The sequence below is a fragment of the Callithrix jacchus genome, chromosome 21 (genome assembly GCF_049354715.1).
Source record: "Callithrix jacchus isolate 240 chromosome 21, calJac240_pri, whole genome shotgun sequence".
Taxonomy (NCBI): Eukaryota; Metazoa; Chordata; class Mammalia; order Primates; family Cebidae; genus Callithrix; species Callithrix jacchus.
The window spans coordinates 28285233-28300592 of NC_133522.1; the positions used below are offsets into that span (position 1 = coordinate 28285233).

The following is a 15360-nucleotide window of genomic DNA, read 5'->3' on the forward strand; positions in this document are numbered from 1 at the left end:
AAAGTGTAATATTGACCTAAATGTAAATCAAAAAATTATAAAACTGCTGGAAGAAAACATGGCAGATAATCTAGGTAGCCTTGGTTTCGGCGATGACTTTTTGTATTCAATACTGAAAACACAATCTGTGAAAGAATTAAGCTTGACTTCTATAAAATTAAAAATTTATGCTCCTCAAAAGATACTGTTAGGAGAATGCAAAAACAAGTCATAGAATGGGATAAAATATTTGCAAAAGACATATCTATTAAAGGACTATTATATGAAATTTACAAATAATTCTTAAACTCTATATAATAAAAACAACAGCCCAGTTGGAAAGTGGGCCAAAAAACCTAATACATTCCTAATTAGAGAAGATATACAAACAGCAAATAAGCCTATGAAAATATATTTCAAATTCTATGAGCCAGGGAAATGAAAATTAGAGTGAGCTACTGTACCACTGCAAGACTATTAAAATGGTCACCATCCAGAACACTGACAACACCAATTGCTGGATGTGAAGCAACAGGACATCTCATTCATTGCTGATGGAAATGCAGTGATGCAACCATTTTGGAAGACAATTTAGCAGCTTCTCAAAAAAAGAAACATGTTCTTACCTTAAAATTTATCATTTGAGCTCCTTAGTATTAACCCAAAGAAGTTGAAAATGTATGTCTACACCACAACCTGCACACTGACTCTTACAGAAGCTTGTTTCATAGCTGCCAAATCTTAGAAGCCATTAAGATATCCTTCAGTAGAAAAGTGAATAAACAGTGGTAACCCCACCAATGGGATATTATTCAGCACTAATAAGGAAAAAGCTATCAAGCCATGAAGAGACATAGGGGAAAAATTTTATTATTATTAAATAAAATAAGTTTTTATTATTACTAAATGAAATTAGCCACTTTACTAGATTATTACTAAATAAGTCACTTTAAAAAGACTACCTACTTCATAATTCCAACTATATGACAAATATAGTTTTGCTTTGGCAAAAGCAAAACTTTGAAGACAGTATAAAGATTAGGGTTTGCACATGTTGGAAAGAAGGGAGGAATAAGTAGGTGGAGCATAGAAGATTTGTAGGGCAGTAAAACTATTGTGTATGATAAAATAATTGTGGGAAAATGTCATTACAAATGTTTTCAAACACATAAAATGTACAACCCCAAGAGGTAGCCTTAATATAAAGTACAAATTTGGGGTAATGGTGTGTCAGTGTAGGTTCATTGGTTGTAACAAATGTGCCACTGTGGTGGATGTTGCTAATGAGGAGGCTATGCATGGATGGGGGCAGGGGATACATAGGAAATCTCTGTGTCTTCCTCCTCATTTTGCTATGAAATTCAAACTGGTCTAAAGGAAGTCTATACAATTGAATTTTAAAAATTGTTCTTTGTAGTTTATAATTGCTGGACATCATAGCAGATTGTTTTCCTTATGTTAAAATAATTATAATGTATATAGTTAATAGTTTGTAATAATGAATATGTGAAACAGGAAAAATTGAAAGACTAAAATAAAAAGAAAAACATTAATAAACCAGGTTTACCTTCTAGTGAACATATTCACATATGTGCCTAGAAATATTTATCGCTATGCCATTACAACTCATTTATCATTTATAGTAGACAGAGTGGCTACTATACTAAATTACACTAGTCTAAATAATAAGAAAGAAACAAAAAGAATCATGGATGTTGGAGGAAAGTTAATATACAGAATAAAATCTATAAGAAATATAATTATATAATTTCTAATATTCCAGAAAAAGTTATATACTTCAGCAAGTTATAAACCCTGGGAAAAAATGGTACACAGATTACAAAAAAATGAGTAAAATTTTGCTGTTGTCTAATTGGCATATTTGAATCATTTTCATCCCTTCTATAATATGTAAAATGAAAATATCGTGGTTGATTTATAAAAACACAAGATGAATAAGGTCTTGGATGTTCAGCCAAAATCTCCCTTTTATTCATTCCCTCTTACAAAAGTATCACAATGGTAGGGTCCAATGGTTATTGTGAATGAAATATGTAAATACCTTCTCCTCAATTTTAGCTGTATACATGGGCCCAAACTTGAATCACAAGCAATTAATCAGAAAATCTGAGAAAACAAAGAGAATATGAAGTCACATGATGATATCTCCTGTCCAACGAATATAAGGAATATGAAATTTTCAATATTAACTTTGTTTTGGGATGTGTTTTATTTGGATTATTTTTGCATTTCCTTCCATTCCATTTAAGTTAAAAATCTTTGCAAGTAAATTATTCTACATAGTAGACTTAAACTTTTTATTAATTATGCATTCTGAAGTAAAACATAGAATACATCTATATTTAAAAAACCCGAGAGCCATATTTGTATTTTAAGGTAACCACAGCATACCCTTTCACTCTTCCCTTTTCTAAACTAATCATGCTCAATGCTGTCTTCATGATTTATTAACTGCATGAAATCTTTACATTCTGGCAGGGTGTGCTTATTAATTAATCAATAATATTACCTCTCATGATATACCAGATGACAGCTGACAGTAGCAGAGTGCATGGACATTTACTGTCTCTAATGTGGAAACTCTCTCTCTCTCTCTCTGTTAATATTAATAAAACATAACATAGTATTAGTGTTTAAGTAACTAAATATTTTAGTTACAAAAGCAGTACCAACATGTATAATTTATATTTAATTTAATAAGGTTACCTTTCATGGTAGACTGGATGACATTTGACAGGGGCAGAGTGGATTTAGACCTTTACAGTTTTAATGGGAAATCTCTCTCTCTCTCCCTGTTAATAAAACATAACATCTATTAGTGTTTCTGTAAGTAACCAAATATTTTAGTTTCAAAAGTAGTATATATCTGTAATTTTATATTTAATTTAATACAATTATATATAATTTTATTTAAAAACTCAAAAATCAAAGAAAAATGTAAAAGGTAGAAATCAAAGTCCTTAATCAATACTGATCCTATTTGCTGCCTTATACATAAGCATTAACATTATTATTTATTTCCTTCTCAATAATTTTCCATGTCATCTTTAGTTTGTAGATAAACAGTATACTAGGATACACAGAGAGAGAGAGATATTTCCATGTACATACACATATATGTATATAAATTTTAGCAAATTTATGTCATCTGGAAATGGGTCTTCAATAATGTTCCATTTCAGCACATAAATCTCTTCCTCATTCTTTTTATAAAAGAGTAGCATTCCATAGTGTTAGATATAATAATGTATTTATCTACTCCTTTACTGTTACAATCTAGAAGAAACTTTCAGCATTTTTATAATGGACTGTTCTGTTTTGAACATCTATATACATAAATTTTGTAAATATATTGGTAAGATACTAGATGTAGAATGGAAGACCAAAACTGAAAAATGCTGGCAAATTGCCCACAGAAGTCTATTCAATTCACAGCTGCAATAAAAGCAGAGAATGCATATGTCCCTACAGCTTCTGTTATATTAAATATCACCAATTCATTATTGACAATCTGATAAGAGTTTTTATTTTGATGTTATTTAAGATTTGCATTTGTCTTTATAGGTTGAGTCTGTGCTTGTTTCTTTTCTTTCTTTCTTTTTTTTTGGTTACTTTGCTTTAATTATCTTTTCATGTTTTTTACACATTTTCATAGAGTTATTTAACCTTTTTTCTTGTCACTTATATGATGTGTCCTAAATAATTTGATTTTGTATTTCTTCCAAATATTTTTCTGTATGATGCTATAGATTACATGAATGTTTATATTTTTGTCTGCAAGTTGGTGAATTTTATAAATTTTTTCAAGGTCAACATTTTCATTTTTTTTAAAATTTCTTAAAGTTGCAAGTTTTAGTAATTTATTTCCTAATGTGAATTCTCCATGCATTCCTGGATAGTGATGGCAAGTAACACTGAGTGCTGCAAATACATCAGCTTTTATAAGTAACCTACAAGAATTAGTTTGGTACTATTACCATCTTCATTTGATTAATAAGCAACGAGGATGGAGAGCTTTATGCAATGAGTTAGTAGGAGAGCCAGCTAATTTGGTTCTGGGACACCTCCTTCTAAACATTATGCTATGCTTATTATTTTCTATTTAATAATCAATTATAAAATATGGCAGGAATTTATATAATCTTAACCAGTCTATACATTGCCAAACTTATTCACATTACATTTTGTGACAATTTTGACCAACTATTTGCTTCATTTACTCTTTATTATTCTACAGACAATATTAGTAAAATTCTGATATTACTTAATGTAACTTACCATGGATGGGGGATTAGATATGTAAATTATGTGTATTTCAAGTATAGTCCAGTAAGGTTAAGTAAAACATTCACTCAATAATAATTATGGTATTTCTTGTAATAAAAAAGTTAAAAAATAACCTAAAAGGTTGTCGGTTGGCCACTGGTTAAATGTGTGGTGATCATACATACAGCAGCATAGTATGCAGCATGATAAAATAAGAGGCAACTTTAAATGTCCTTTTATAGATTATAGCTAATAACCAGTGTTAATTCAAAAGGCACTATTATATACAGTTAGTCTATTACCATTTGTGTAAAAATAACTACATGCATTTTCATTCACATGTGCTGTTATCTGTGTAGAATACTCTGGAAAAAAATTAATGTAAGAAAATATAAAATTAAAACAATCTCTGAAAACAAAAATAAAAATTGTAGAGGCTACTAATCATTTTCTCTTAGTAATCTTTAATTTCCTTTCAGCAATATTTATTTCATTCTTTTTAATTTAAAGATATGTGCTTGCCTATTTACTTTTAGCAAGGAGAACAATAAAATCAAAATTTACTACTTCTCTCTGCTTTTGCTTTTTTCACATATATTTGTAAAAATTGCTAATACAAGAAAATGTTTGAATCATTTTCTTGCTAAGAATCGTCAATAGGCACATTTTCACTAATAATGTCATCTTGTATGTCATCACAAACATGTTATCATGCAATTTTTTTAAAGTAATCAATTGAAGAATAAGAAAAACTAACACACAGACAAACTAACAAACAACATTAAGATCCAATGGTGATGGCCTCTTCATTCATCTTTAATAATTCTATAGATCTTACTTACTTGGGGACCCCTGATCAGAGAATGTTGCTAAATGTGTCTAAATCACTGTCTCTTACTGACATCTGATATTCAGAGCTAAAAATTTCTTTATTCACGTCTAGATTTTCTTCTATTTTTATCAACACTATCCTTCAAATTATGATGCATGTGTATGTGAGGTGCCTAAATACTCATAAGAGCAAGAGTATATAACTGTGATCTGATCAAAAGTGTTTTATATCCTTAGTATTAATGTCTGTATAAGTCTCAACATTTGTAGTGTCTGTTCAGTCTTTGGCCCATTGTAGATTTGTTGTTTGCAGGCTTTTGTTTTTGTAATCCTAGTTTACATGCTTTTCAAGAACAAATTTTAATGTCTTATATCCACCATTATGATAAGAAATAATGTGTCATTTTCAGAATATCATACAGTTGGAACCATAAAGTATTTAGTCATTTCAGACTGACTTAATTCCCTCAATAAATATTACCATCTATCCACTCACCTATTAAAATACAAGTTGGTCACAATTTTGGCAATTTATAATGTTGCTATGAAAATTCATATAAAGACCGTTGCATGAATACAAACTGAAGTCTGCAACCTCTCCTTAGTTTTGTTTTGTTTTGTTTTGTTTCTGTACCTATTTGAAATCTTTATTTGGAGTATCTCTTTCCCAAGTCTCCCATCCCACTTCACTCCTTGTCATCACCAAATAACTTCCTTGTTATCTCTTTTCATTGTTGTTGTTCAGTTTTGAGATGTGAAACTTTGTAGTAAATTTTCTATATTTTCATCAATTTTAAAAAATTACATTCACTGTCTCATATATTTGAAGTTTCATAAAGATGATATTGGAATATGAAGTTATAATTGAGGAAGTATTGTGTATATTACAAAGAATATTTTATTTAAACTATTTTCTTGGAAAACATAAAAATGTTAGAAGTCAATAATCATGTTACAGGTAAGATCTTTTATACAAATTGATAGACATATTTAAAAGAAAACATAACACATACAAATTTTGTCTTCTATATTTTCACATAAAAACATTTCTGAAGTATTTCAAACGTTTTAAAAATTTTAAAAGTTTCCAGTTTTTATTATTTTAAAAATGTTTAAAAATGTTTTGATATTTTAAAATGTGGCTAGTGAGGAGAAAGCAAGCTACTTAGTGCTATACATTTTATTAACAAAATAATTTAATTTTTTCAAATAGAAAGTGTACAATAGAATTTAAAACATATACCAATTTTGAAAAATAATTTATCCAATGTTGATCAGAAAAAGATATCTAGACAGAATGAAATTTCTTTTTTTTCTGAGTGATAATGTATGGTGAAATAAACTTAATGCATTTCTCAGTGGTTTTCTTAAATTAACCAAGTTGGGCTTACTTGGAGGAAGGTAAAATTGGGTAATTTTAAATTGTATTTGTTCCATAATGCATCATTTTTATATTACACAGGTGAGATTTTTTTCTTTATGTTTCTAGGAAAGATGGATCAAAAGAACCAATAGTGGAGATGAGAACAGAGGATGAAAGAATTACTAATCATGAAGATGGGAGCCCAGTGAACGAGCCAAATGAAACCACACCACTAACAGAACCTGAGTATGTAGCTTGGAATGCTTACTTATATTCAAATGCGTGTCGGCACAATGATAACACATTATTATTGTTTATATTATGTATTCAAATATTAATTATTTGTAAAAGAATTGTGCTTTTACTTTTTCAATGAAAGTACATGTGAATATCTAAAATCCATTTTCTGTTGAGACTTTTTCACGAAAATTTTGTATGAATGTGAAAGTCCGTTAAACCATATATCTGTAATTTAATGCAAAAGTATAAAAAGATAAGTATCGTACAGCATTGAGATTTTCAACAATAGCCTTTCTTTATAAGATTGTATTGTTCTTGCTTTCAAAATAAAATAATTATCTTTACTGAAATAAAACATGTCAGGAAATTTGTCATCACTTTGAATATAAATGTCAGTGAAATATTTGCAAGGTAATTTTTTAGAGAAATAATATTTGTACAGAGGAGAAAATAATATTAAATTGTTTATCATTGTAATGTCTATGCAGTAAATGATGCTTCATCTCCATTCTTGATGTTATTTATTTTTGCATCTCTAAGAGCTCTATTAAAACTGTAGTATATAACAAAACCTGAAAAGATGCCTAGATTCATGCACAGGACAATTAAAATAATTCAAAGTAAAGGCATTATTACCAGGTAGTAATAGTAGTATTCTATTGGATGTATGTGATACTAAGAAAACCATGGTGATCACGCACTTCTTTACTGTGCAGCAAAATAACTTTTTATTATTTATCAGAACAAATATTAATTTTTATACAAATATAATTTTATACTTTTTATTATTTTTCAGAACAAATATTAATTTTATATAAATTTTATTTTATAAAAATAATCATTTTCAGAACAAATATTAATTTTATGCAAGAAATATTAATTTCTTGCAGAGTAAACTGATTCAGGTTTCTCATCCTAAATCAAAGACAAAATGTTGTCACAGATGAAGAAAATTATTTTCTTTTCACAAATTCCCTCTATCTGCTCACAAGGGATTGAAATCATTAATATTTACACAAATACAAACTTCTACTTTATAAAAAAAGATATAAATCCTCAAGCCAATTTTAGTGATTGCATTTAGAGATCAAATTAACTGTATTAGATGTGGGTTCTGTATTATCCCCTTTAGAAAAAAGAAGTATACATGAAAACAAGTTGTGAGTGTGCTTTTGGTGTGGGCTATATTTTGGGGGGAAAAAGGTAATTTAATAACTACTCTATGTCTCAGTTATAGAAAATAAACACCAATACAAAATAATATGATTAACAGTAATTTTTAAAAAATTAACCTAAACATAAGTGGCAAGAAATTCTGTACACAGAAACAAACTATCAGTTTGATGAAAATGCTGGTTCATTGAAAACTTAATATATAGTTCATGAGTGGGAGATATATTAAGAATTATGCTAACTTCCTATCAGAACTCTAACTTTCTCTACATTTTGATGCTAGAAGTGACACATTGCTTTTATAATCTTTTATTGTCAATATTTTTAGTACCTGTGAATGGTAAAAAGGAGTAACTGAGACTGTACTATTTATAACATGTGTAAAATAGCTATTCTCATTGGTACAATGTTTCTTCATTCCCAGGAATGGATATTACTAGTTTTGCCTATAAATAACTTTGACTGCTTAGTTCTGCTGGCTTTGATATGCAGAATATTTTACCTGTCTCATTCAAAACTATAAAATAAATCCAAAGGAACTAGCATAGTAACTTTCACTCTATCTTAAAATAGTAAGGTTAAAGTCACAGAGATGGATTTGAATACTATTTCTAAGTTAATGTTTTTGATGTGGAAAAAGTATGTTAGTAAGGGAGAAAAATTCGTCTCCAAATATCAGGTACTCAGTGGTAAACAATTGAATTTGCAAGTTTTTGGAAAATCTAGAAAGCATAATTAATTGACATCGAAATAAGGGTTGTGAGGCTGCCTTGATATTAAAAAATAAAGTTGCTTTGCTTCATAAGTTACAGTTGCAAACAACTCAAAACCTGTGTTACAAAGTGATATAAAAGTGACAAGAAAAAACATAAAGAGAGACAAAGGAAAACATATACAGTAAATATTAAAAAGTTAGCAAGTCCTAAAATATGTTCATTTGCATTAAGTTCCTTAAACTTAACAAGAATATTGTTAATTCTTGTTAATTCAGTTTCTGAATTAATTTTTTTATTTTATTTTTTTTGAGACAGAGTCTCTCTCTGTTGTGAGGCTGGAGTGCAGTGACATATCATTTCACGACAACCACCACCTTCAGGATCAAGTGATTTAAAGCTAGTTTTTGTATTTTTAATAGATACGAGGTTTCACTGTGTTGGTCAGGCTGTTCTCGAACTCCTGACCTCCAGTGATCCACCTGCCTTGGCCTCCCAAAGTGCTAGGATTACAAGCATGAGCCACTATGTCCAGACTGTTTTCTAAATTTTATGTAGCAGAATATGACAACAATTATTAATCATTTTCACTAGAGAAAATTTAGTACTAATAAATCACATAATTGACATTTAAAAATGTTTTGGCATTTTACCTTCCAAAACATGTAGTTTTATTTTTGATATCAGCAACTAGTTACCAAATCGAAGCCACCCTTTTGTGAACAATTTAGTGCATCTAAATCTATAAGTATATTATTTGATTCATCTTTCTGCATTGTTTTCAACAGGCCAATGTAATTGTTTTTATTTTCTTTTAGATCAATTTTTAATCTATTTTATATTATTTTAATAAATTTAATTTTTCCTTTCTAATTATTGTAGCATATTATTATCATATTATTGGAGCATAGTTTCTCTACAAAACAGTAACTTAAATGTGAAGGTATATCTCTTTAAATAGCTCAGAAAATGAAGCTTATTATTTTTTATCTTCCAGAAAATTGCCTTTAAAGGAAGAAAATGGGAAAGAAGTTCTAAATCCGGAAACTATAGAAATTAAAGTTTCTAATGACATCATCCAATCAAAAGAAGATGACAGCAAAGCCTAACAATATTACAGGGGCGTGAACAACACTACAAAGAGAATTTGGATTGCAGTGACCCTATGACCAAAACTATTCCATTGACCTTAATTTCTTGGGAAACTTCTAGCTTGGAATAGCTTGTACACATATACATATGATCAAATACTCCTGCCCATGGTCCACTCCTTTTCTGATTGTTGTTGTTGTTGCTGTTGTTGTTAATTTTGTTAAGAATTTCAGTATCGAGACCTGACTGGCACCAACACTTGGTTATTCAATTTGAATCTATGCCTGAAGTACTGGAGTATATTATATGGCTAATGTGCTCTATTTCTTAAGAACTATATTTAATACAACCAACAAATATATTTTAACCTCTCTAACAAATAGTGGTCAAGGAAAAAAGAAAACGAAACAACAACATTGTGAGCTACATGTGTAAGAATGCCCTGCATGTGTATAAGTCCTATTCTGGGCAAATAGATTTTTAAAGTGGCTTTCGACTTCAAGATGAAGGCACTTAATAATGGTTATTCATTTTATCAGGGGAATTTCAGGGAAACTAGGCTTGAAAGAGCCAGTTATCTTTAGCAGATATTAAGAGTGGAAAACTTTGGAGAACTCATTTCAAGTTATGGTTTAGTGCATTTTCAAAATTGATTTTTGATAGACTAAAGTGCCAGATCAAAATTGTTACCCATTTGAAAGAATATTAGTTGTATATAAAATTAGATTAGAAAGACTTTCTAAATCTCTATCTCTTTATATATGTCCTATTCATTCACAATGGATTACACAAAAAATAAATGTATTGCGAGTGAAATAATATTGATTTCTGCCCTCAGCTTCAAATAAAGTAATTTGAAATGGGAACAATATCAATATGGTGTCTTGATATATTTATAAATATGTGATTATCATTTATTTTTAAAATAATTTATCAAAAAACAAGTCTAGTGTTCAAATACTTCAAATCACATCCTCAGATGTATTTTTAGCCCACAGTTTTACATAATCTTTAAGAACTAATTTTCCCACTGTTATTGGTCCATCATTAAATGTAATTGGCTAATGGAAATTACAATTTTAAAGCTGACAAAATTAAGAAGAAATTATTTAACTTTTTAATGTGCCATAAAAGTATAGATGATAAACAATTAAACACCACTATGTGTTCTATTCTGGATGTTCTAGCTAGAAGTTCTTTTAAGATTTTGATAAACAATTTTGGTTGAAGACATTCCTTAAATATTCAACACAAACTTTCTAATATCTTTTGTCAGGATTATACCAGAATAAAATACTCATTAACTTCCAAGCTATGCAAGCTCCTAGAGGTAAGAGTGAAAAATGATTTAACTTATATGTAAGGTTTTTTAAAGTGTTTATGATTATAAGCATTTGGAAGCAGGTTTATTAACCTTGAGAGCCAAAGGTTTCTTTAGGCCCTGTAACATTCAGAACCTTTGGTGTTTCAGGTGGTATTATAGCTCAAATAGTGACAGAATAGGGAATGTGTTCCAACGGAATATTGGAGCAATATTTAGCATTGCAGAAACCTGCTTTGGGCTTGTCTCTCTGTAGAGATAATCTGATGATTATTAAATGTAAAATTAAGGCAACTCATGAATATTTTTATTTACGAAGTGCTTGAAACTGTCAGCCAAGGAGAGACAACTAAGTAATTTTATACAATTCCTCACTTTTCTGTCTGCAGCAGGGCAGAATATGACCACCTACATTTGAAGGCACCAAATTATCACAGTGTCTTTGCCATAAATTGCAGGGTTATAATGCTAGAATCTCTCCTTGCATTCGAGTTTGGCAGATTCTAAAGAAAAGAGCAGAATGTTTGTGCCTACCTAAGAATTTGAGTAGCTTCTAAACAAACAAACCAGTTAGGTCATTTTAACTAACTTGATTATCCAACCGGTCTTTGACACATTTGACTGTTGCTATTTAGTTTATGTTTGTCTGATCATCCAGATTGCTTTATTTTGCTGTGTTTATTTTGTTGTTCATTTTGTTTAGTACCAATGTACTAAAACTAGGTCAAAATACTTAGGTTGTTTGTGCAAAGTGTACAAGCTTAGTAAAGTGTCCATGAAGCAATAGCTATGAATGCTAATTATTTCTGAATATGGCCACATGGTTTTAGACTAATGATGGTAAAAGAATAAGGATGACTGAGAAAGTCGATTCGCATGTTTACTATTGTTATATTTGTGCTTTACTTCAAGAGTGCAGAAATCATAATAAATAACAAACTATTTTTGTGTTTTCTCTATTTGACATTTGTTTCTCTCATTTATTTGGATTTTTCTTGTAAAGAAATTGACATACATTTCGTATATATATATATATATGTATGTATATATATATGTGTGTATATATATATGTATGTATATATATATGATGTTAAATTTCCTGCCACTCATGTAGATTAATGATCTCAAATTAACAGATAATCTGAAACTAATTATAGTCAGACTATTTCAAGTGCACTGTTTCAGTTGCCCGAGTGGTCCTTACCTCTTGTCCTTGAAATCCATGCCATGCCGAAGCAAGGCAATACTGTGATAAACTATTTTTTTTAATATTTCAATGGAATGCTCCAAATTATTTATAAAAGTTTCAAATTAAAAGATGGCTTGTAGTAAATTGTAAAATATAAGTAGAACTGAAATAACCTGTTTCATTCTTATTCTAGATTAAACATATACATATAACCGTATAAATGTTATTTTTATTGTCTGAGAGTATTCTTAAGTATTAGTATAAAATGTCAAAAAGATTGACTGAATATAAATACTGTTAAAATAATTTGAACCCTATGATATTTTAAACCAAGAGGCAAAGATATCATCGAAAACTTGGTATTTCTTGATAGGTTAGGTGCAATTAGGCAGTGACAATCTATAATCAACAATATATAAGACAAAAGAGTAATATCAGAATTTTCACACATATTTTGTTTTCAAAACTGGCACAAATTAGTGTGTCAACATATTTTACAATGATGTCAAATGAATTTAATTAAAAAATTTATTATTTTTGTGGGGTAAGACATTGCAATTCTGTTGATACTAATGTCTAACATTAATGTAATGTTTCTTAAGCTTTCTTTTATCTTTAATATTAATACCTATAAAAGCATTTTTCAAAGGCTATTTGATCCAACAAACTTCATATGGATCTTAGACTTTGAATTAAATATTTATAGAAACAGATTTTATTAACCGTATTATTTATTTGTGTGCCAACAATTAATTGTAACTTTGTGATCATACCTTCGTTTTACAGTTCTTCTTTTAAATAATTAAGATGTATTGTGCCTTTTAATTAGCATGACATTCTGCTTTATTAACATAAAAAAACTTAACATCCTTACAGTATATTTTGGTTAGATCTGAGATACTCGGATGATGCTCTCTTATTTACAGCCAGTAAATAAGTTCAATTCAAACTATTTTACCTTGAATATAAAATCTAGATATAATAAACTACACTGTATAATTTACTTTATGTCAAAACAATTCTTTTTATACACACACATGAAATATTCTAATTTGTTCTGTATTGTTTTTCTAAACAATAAATACACTCCAGATACTGTGGAAATTAAATTTTGCCAGTTGTTAAGATAAAGACAACAGAAAACTTTTGAAAATTAGTCAAATTACTATGGTGTTTACTGGGTCATCATTATTTCCATTTGTATGTATTTTATTTAGAATAATAAATCAACCTTTATTTTGGGTGATAAGATTGTCACTGATGAAAACATGTAAAACTCAAGTGGTAGAAATAATATTTTTCATGAGTTAATTTAGGAAATATTGGAATAGGATATTATAATTATTTATGAGGTTCAATATTCTTTTTCACAGAAAATAAGGTAAACACTGAGTTAAAACCCCCTTTACATTTTTTTTATAATCATACCCATACCCATAATCGTTTAATGTGCTTATTCAACAAACTTTCTGAGTGTGTGGAAATATTTTAACGTTAAGTTGGTTAGCATTATTTATCTTTAGAAAGAAAATATTTGCATCTGTTTATTAATGCTTTGAAGCATTAATACTTAGTCACATTGAAATCACATATGGATGTATCAATATAGGCTGAAATTAAATTGTGGATAGGTACAGACATGAAATACTTCAATCTTACAAGGTAAATATTCAAAAAATTTATTTTACTCACAGACTTAATAATGTCTTAATATGAAACAACTATATGTGCAAATGAGAAATTTATAAAAAGGCCTCACATACAGTAGTTGTTGAACAAACATAACTTTCGTCCAGCTCCCACCTTTCCTTTTTTAAAAAGTTAAATTTATCCATGTAGATGCAGATATTTAACATTATATAAGAATGCTAATAGATGAATTATTTCTTCTCATATAAAAGCAAATAATTTTATATTATATATAATGGTAAATATTTATTTGATAACACACTTAATATTCTTAGAAAAATAGTTTGTTACTCACTTTAGTACTTTACCTATAACATAAATATATTATTTGATATCACCTCTTTAAATTTTCATTTTATACACTTTCTGAGATTCTGGCCAAACAACATTCAGAATTATTGCCCATGTAAATTTAAATATTGTGACTTATTATTTTTTTCTTTTCTGAAATGAAAACATATATCTTTGGCATCTGATTTTAGCCTCCCATCAAAGAGAATAAGCAAAACAATCACAGTTGGAGAATTTCAATCATAACCTGACATAGGAGAGTAGAGAAACAAAGAAATGAACAGATCTAGAAAGGCAAACTGAATTGCTACATTTGGAATAGCTAAGGACCTGACTTTGAGAAGTGCTAGACCAGGAATGACTAGGAACATTGCTTAGATGGAAAATTATGGCCCATTACACTGATGCAAAGGATAAAAGAGTGAAACACAGAGGAGAAAGTTAACAGAGATAGAATCCATGATTCAATTTTGCAAATACATTTTAGAGAACAACGTGCATACTATAAAACAAATGATACTATCAAGAACAAACCTATTTGTTCCAACTCTTAAAGAAATATTCTTGGTTTAGCATTTGCCTCTAAACCCTGTTAGAAATATGTGAAGTTAGAAATAAAGGGTTTTAAAAAAAATTAAAAACGTTTTTGGTATGTGGACTCTATGCTGTATTTAGTATGTACTAAAGCATACTATCTTTTATTTTCTTTAATTTATATATTCCATTCAAATTCTATATTCCTAAGTTAGCTACCACAACTTTTTTTATTGTTTCAATATGGTATGTCCCTATGAAATGCTGTATATATATGTCTAAACTGTAAAAATTATACTGCAAATGTTGAAGTTTTGTATTTATGAGAGACATTGAAAGTATGGCTTATAGTATATCAAACTTGTCACACTTCACCATTTGTATATTAATAGTAAAGATACTTTTACTTTAATAAAGTGTTGCATTTTATGTTTATTTTGAATAACATTTCTGTAGTAAGCAAGATTATGGTTTTTCAAATACTTTTGTTTTTAAGACATTTTCAAACATATATCTAGATATTCTAAAGAAAGGAATGCTTTCTGCCATATTGTCTCACAATGAATTACAATTGGCTTCTACACTGAGCAGAGCTCAGATAAATAAATGAATAAACAGTTGGTTTAGAGCAGTAGTTTTCAAAATGTGACCCCCTAGA

General features: G+C 28.9%; 1 protein-coding gene across 2 annotated transcripts in view; it reads left to right on the top strand.

Annotated features, from left to right (window-relative positions):
• NCAM2 (neural cell adhesion molecule 2) overlaps positions 1-15118 on the top strand; it is a 549137-nt gene extending 534019 nt beyond the window's left edge. For both annotated transcript variants that reach the window (XM_035282876.3, XM_035282875.3), the window contains exons 17-18: positions 6587-6706; positions 9584-15118. In XM_035282876.3, coding sequence (XP_035138767.1) covers positions 6587-6706; positions 9584-9695 — 232 coding nt within the window. In that variant the 3' untranslated portion in view covers positions 9696-15118. The remainder of the gene's footprint in view (positions 1-6586; positions 6707-9583) is intronic.
• The last annotated feature ends 242 nt before the right edge of the window (positions 15119-15360 follow it).